The sequence below is a fragment of the Oryx dammah genome, unplaced genomic scaffold (assembly GCF_014754425.2).
Source record: "Oryx dammah isolate SB20612 unplaced genomic scaffold, SCBI_Odam_1.1 HiC_scaffold_23, whole genome shotgun sequence".
NCBI lineage: Eukaryota > Metazoa > Chordata > Mammalia > Artiodactyla > Bovidae > Oryx > Oryx dammah.
Window position 1 is genome coordinate 97,578,071 of NW_024070207.1, and position 6,269 is coordinate 97,584,339.

General features: G+C 41.3%; 1 protein-coding gene across 1 annotated transcript; it reads left to right on the top strand.

Annotated features, from left to right (window-relative positions):
- The first annotated feature begins 1,079 nt into the window (after positions 1-1,079).
- Positions 1,080-1,736, top strand: LOC120881672 (ferritin heavy chain-like). The gene has a single exon (XM_040265341.1). It carries the CDS (start codon positions 1,080-1,082, stop codon positions 1,734-1,736), a length of 657 nt encoding a protein of 218 aa, XP_040121275.1.
- Positions 1,737-6,269: the final 4,533 nt, after the last annotated feature.

Below are 6,269 nucleotides of genomic sequence, written 5' to 3' on the forward strand. Positions count from 1 at the left end.
GGCAACAGTACTGGAGTGGGGTGAGTACTAGAGATCGTGAAAATGAAAACACTTATTGTTGGAATAAAAAGTCCAATAAATAGAAGAATAGAATAGGCACTGCTGAATAGCAAATTAGAGAGATGGTTAAGTAATCTAAGCAATCCTGCCGCAATACAATAGGACCAAGGGAGGACAGAAATCACAACCAGCTAGTAAAGGAACAGAGAGGAAATTCTCAAACAAGTAATAGGTAGAAAATATATGAGAAAATAAAATTATAAGGCATATAACAGATAGGGAAATTCCCAGAATGACCAACACACGAGTTTGAGCCTTGACTTTTAGAAAACAGAGACTGAGACTCAGCTTAAATGCTGTTAAGATGCTGATTTTGATAGAATGTGTGAACTCACAGCAATAAGGGTGAGACAAATGAAACATCAGGCAGGGAAAGATGTGAAGAAATGTAATCCTACGTGTTTATCACGCTGGCCACTGCTTCCTAATGAGCCACAAAGACTCAGCAGATCATTCACTGAACAGGCTTGTCTAGAGATTTAGAATCTGAAAGCATTCCTCATATCACTTGGCAGTGTGGAAGAGGGTGCAATTGGTATTTATCTTACAGGCTCTCTCCAGCCCCGCATTTCTCATTGGTCAAAGCCCACCCCGAATGAGCTTCTTCCACACGTAAATGACACGTTATCCAGCCTCTCATCAGCCCCTCAGGAGACTAGCTTCTACACACTGGAGTCTGACTATCTCACTTGAATCAGAAAGTAGAGAGGTGAGAAGGACCTGGAGAGAGACAAGGAGTGGAGCTTTTCTGCGTTATTTCCCAGGAGCTGATTGTTGCAATTGTCTTATAGTCCCTTCTCAACAGCCATTACGTCACCAGGCAGAAAGAAGGAGGGTCAAGACCATAGACCCCGCCTACCCACGGATCCCGCCCACCCACGTGACCTCTTCCTTAACCAATCTCAAGCCCAGGCACTGACCTGCCCCAACGGACGCCATTACCCATCCCTCCTAGAGCCCGCACCCAGCCACCTGTCGTCTGGCCCCGAGCCCACCTCCGGTCGCCCACATCATCCACCATGGGAAGGCTCCGAGGAGGCCGCTGGCGCTCGCGCCCCCGCCGATGCCAGCCCCGCACACCTGCCGACCGAGCCGCCATTCCCTGGGCCTTGGAGTCGCCCGCCGTGATGCCCACACCGCCCTCACAGGTTCGTCAGAACTACCGCCTCGAGTGTGAGGCCGCGCTCAACAGCCACGCTGCCCTGGAGTTCCACGCCTCCTTCCAGTGCCTGGCTGTGGCCTTCTACCTCGACCGTGATGATGTGGGCTTGAAGCACCTCTACCGCTTCTTCCTGCTCTGCTCTCACGAGCACAGCAAGACAGCCGAGAGCCTGATGTTCCTGCAGAACCGGCGTGGGGGCCGCGTCTCCTTCCTCGACATCAGAAAGCCCGAGACCCAGCAGTGGGAGAGCGCACTCCAGGCCATGCAAGACACCCTGCACCTGGAGAAGAGCATCAACCAGAGCCTGCTCGACCTGCACAAGCTGGCCACCGACAGCAGCGACGCCCACCTGTGCCACTTCCTGGGGACCGGCTACCTGGACCAGCAGGTCAAGTTCATCAAGGAGCTGGGAGACCATGTCAGCAACCTGAGCAACGTGGGGTCCCCGGAAGGCAGCCTGGCAGAGTACGTCTTTGACAAGCTCACCTTGGGTGACGGTGACAAGGAGGACTGATCCTAGACTGGACTTTCCCCTGAGTCCCGGGTGACTGCCCAAGGTCTCCCTGCCTGCCATGAAGTCTGCAGTATTGCCCTTGCAGAAAAAGTTCACTGAAGTTTTTTTCTTGCAGTATTGGCAGTTCTTCACAAAAAGTTATTGGTTCTTCAAATAAATTTAATAGTTGATGCATAAATACACGTCTCTAATTTGTATGTGCAAATCTCTCACTTTTGAACTTTAAACCAGGTATACAAGAGTCTCTCCAGCTACCCAGGCCCCATCCACGTGCAGCTTAGGATCTCCACCGATGGAGAGGGAAGGTGTTCCATGGGGCCATGGAAAACACAAAATCATCCCTCCCCTAGTAAAACAATGTTGGGTTGGGGTTGGTCTGGGGCCCTGGTGACCAGTGTGGATGCCTGAGCAGAGTTAAAGTATAAAACCATGGCCTGAAAATCATGATTTGGGTTGATCTGGGGAAAGAGTGAAGGGGATGGGGTTGGGCAAGGGTTGAAGTGAAGGGGGTTTCACTTTATGTGAAACGTTACTGCTTAATTCTGGGTAGCAAGATGGGGGTTCCAGAAGTCAGCTTGGCCAAATCCCTCTTGACAAGTTCAAAGTGAAGAGCAGCCCTGGTGAATGGAGGCTAGAATTATCTGGCTTCAGAAGGGATAAACTGCCTGTTTTCTGCTGTTGCCATCTCATTTCCTTGAGCTATGTAATCAATATTACATACGTGATTTCATTTAGGCAATATTCCTGTAGGGTGAATGGCATTATCCCTGTTTTATTTTTTTTAATTGATAGGTTAATATGTGGTGTTTGTATGTTTCTTTCAGGTGTTCAGACCTTGAGTCCAAGTTCTCTGTAGTTTCCAGCCCCAAATGACTTATTTCATACTTGATGCTCACTAAACACATAGGTCTCTTAATCCTCACCTGGCACACTTTCCTTTGAAGTCAAAATTGGGCTTCCTGAAAGAGTTATCTGTGCTTTTTTTTCTTCCCTAGAAGAGTGAATTTCTTTGTGTTAAGTTTTAGAAGTTGTAAAACATCCATAATATTCAGAAATTGAAGTATATAAAAACATTTATTATGAATTATTCATTCTGTCACCATTCCCAGGCTCCCAATAGTCTCTATCCAATGGATGTTTCTATGGAGAGACAGGTCTGTGGGGTTTCTTTCTTTGATAGTGATGCTGAAATCACCCAATTCAATGACTTTAATATATTTACAGAGCTGTACAACCCATCATCAAAACGAATTTTAGAATATTTTCATCACACCCCAGATACCTCATGCCCATTTATAGTCTCTCTGTAATACTATCCCCAGATAGACCCTGGTAAATGCTGGTCTAGTTTAGGTCTCTAGACATCTGCCTTTTCAAGACATTTACTATAAATGGAAACATACAATATGTATTCTTTTCTGTTGGATTTCTTTCATTTGGGATAGTGTTTTTCAGTTTACCTGTGTTATATATTGCTACTTCATTCTTTTTTATTGCTGAATAATATTCTACTCCATAGATATGGTACTTCTGTTCATTTACCAGTTGAAAGACAAAAATTTGAGTTGTTTTACTTACAGGCTTTAGGGAATATTGCTACTGTGAACGTTCATATACAAATTTAAAAAGAATGTTTTAACTTCTCCTGACAAGATAGTTTACGACTGATATTGCAATGGCATGTGGTAAACATATATTTAACTTCATGAGAAACTGCCAATTTAAATAAAAATAAACATAAACAAGTGGGACCTAGTTAAAATTAAAAGCTTTTGCACAGCAGAGGAAACTATAAACAAGGTGAAAAGACAACCCTCAGAATGGGAGAAAATGATAGCCAATGAAACAACTGACAAAGGATTAATTTCCAAAATATACAAGCAGCTCATACAACTCAATACCAGAAAAACAAACAACGCAACCAAAAAAACGGGAAAAAGATCTAAATAGACATTTCTCCAAAGAACACATACAGATGGGTAACAAACACATGAAAAGATGGTCAACACTGCTCATTATTACAGAAATGCAAATCAAAACTACAATGATGTATCACCTCACACAGGTCAGAATGGCCATCATCAAAAAGTCTGCAAGCAGTAAATGCTGGAGAGGGTGTGGAAAAAAAGGGAACCCTCTTGCACTACTGGTGGGAATGCAAATTGATACAGCCACCATGGAAAATGGTATCAAGATTTCTTTAAAGACTAGGAATAAAACCACCATAAGACCCAGCAATCCCACGCTTAGGCATATACCCTGAGGAAAGAAAGTGAAGTGAAGTCGCTCAGTCGTATCCGATTCTTTGTGACCCCATGGATGGAGGAGCTTGGCAGGCTACAGTCGATGGGATTTTCCAGGCAAGAATGTTGGAGGGGTTGCCATTTCCTTCTGCGGGGGATCTTTCCGACCCAAGGATCAAACCTGGTTCTCCCATATGGCAGGCATACTCTTTACCATCTGAGCCACTAGGGAATTCCAACAACCCTGAGGAAACCAAAATTGAAAAAGACACATATATCCCATTGTTCATTGCAGCACTATTTGCAATAGCTAGAACATGGAAGCAACCTAGATGTCCATTGACAGATGACTGTATAAAGAAGTTGTGGTACATATACACCATGTAATATTACTCAGCCATAAAAAGGAACACATGTGAGTCAGTTCTAATGAGGTGGATGAACCTAGAGCCTATTATACAGAGTGAAGTCAGAAAGAGAAAGATAAGTATATTAACACATATATATGAAATCTAGAAAGATGGTACCAAACAATTTATGCAGGGCAACAATGGAGAAACTGACACAAAGAATAGACCGATGGACACAGCGAGAGGGGAGGAGAGGGTGAGATGTATGGAGAGAGTAACACTGAAACTTACATTACCCTATGTAAAACAGATAACCCATGGGAATTTGCTGTATATCTCGGAATGCAAACAGGGACTCTGTATCAATCAAGAGGGGTGGGATGGGGAGGGAGATGGGAGGGAGGTTGAAGAAGGAGGGGACACAGGTATCCGTATGGCTGATTCATGTTGAGGTTTGACAGAAAACAACAAAATTCTTAAAGCAATTTTCCTTCAATTAAAAAATAAATTAAAAAAAAAAAGAAACTGCAATTCTGTTCCAAAGTGTCCGCATAATTTCTCATTTCCATTAGCAATGTGTGAAGGTCCAATTTCTGTAATGTTTTGGCAATACACAACTCTGCCTATTTACTTTAAATTATAGCCATTCTACTAGGTCTTAAGTAGTACCTTATTGTGATTTTTTAGAAATTTCTCTAATTACTAATGGAGCTGAGTATATCTTTATTTGTTTATTTATAGACAGTAACAAGAACCCATATGAATAAAGAATATTGTTAAAAGTAACTACATAAATAAATATAAAAGCCACTATTATTGTATATTTCACTGAGAACCCCTCTTTTATCCTCTAGGATATTTAAAAAGTCATAAATATTTGTCATAAATGTATACTAATGGGAACACTATATATATATTTAAAATATAATTTCTGACAACAACATAAAGGGGAGAATATGGAGCTGTGCAGTGGCATATTTTGTACACTTGAAACTAATTTACCACTAATTCAAAATACATTGTTCTACACTGAAGATATTAAATGCCATCTGCAAGGTAGTCATTTAAAAAGTAAATAAAAATATACACAGAAAATTAATGAGAGGGAATCAGAATGGTTCACTACAAAAAATCAAACTTGAAAGAAGTTACCAATAGAGGGAATGAGGAACAGAAATAAGATACACAGAAAATAAAGAGCAGAAGTAAGTCTTCCCTTGTTACTAATTACTTAATTGAAAGGAATGCATGTAAAGCCTTGCTTAGAGGAAAATTTAAATACCTTCTCAACAAAGAAAAGTCCAGGATGAATCCTACCTAACATTTAAAGAAGAAAGTGAAGGGCTGGGAAAAGGTATTTCACACAAATGGAGACCAAAAAAAAAGCAGGAGTAGCAATACTCATAACAGATAAAATAGACTTTAAAATAAAGACTGTGAAAAGAGACAAAGGACACTACATAATGATCAAAGGATCAATCCAAGAAGAAGATATAACAAGTGTAAATAAATATGCACCCAACATAGGAGCACTGCAACATGTAAGACAAATGCTAACAAGTATGAAAGGGGAAATTAACAATAACACAGTAATAGTGGGAGACTGTAATATCCCACTCACACCTATGGACAGATCGACTAAACAGAAAATTAACAAGGGAACACAAACTTTAAATGACACAATGGACCAGTTAGACATAATTGATATCTAAAGGGCATTTCACTACAAAACAATGAATTTCAACTTTTTCTCAAGTGCACACGGAACCTTCTCCAGGATAGATCAGATCCTGGGCCATAAATCCAGCCTTGCTAAATTCAAAACAAGTGAAATCATTCCAATCATCTTTCCTGACCACAATACACTAAGATTAGCTGTCAATTACAGGAAAAAAAAAACTATTAAAAATTCCAACATCTGGAGGCTAAACAACATGCTT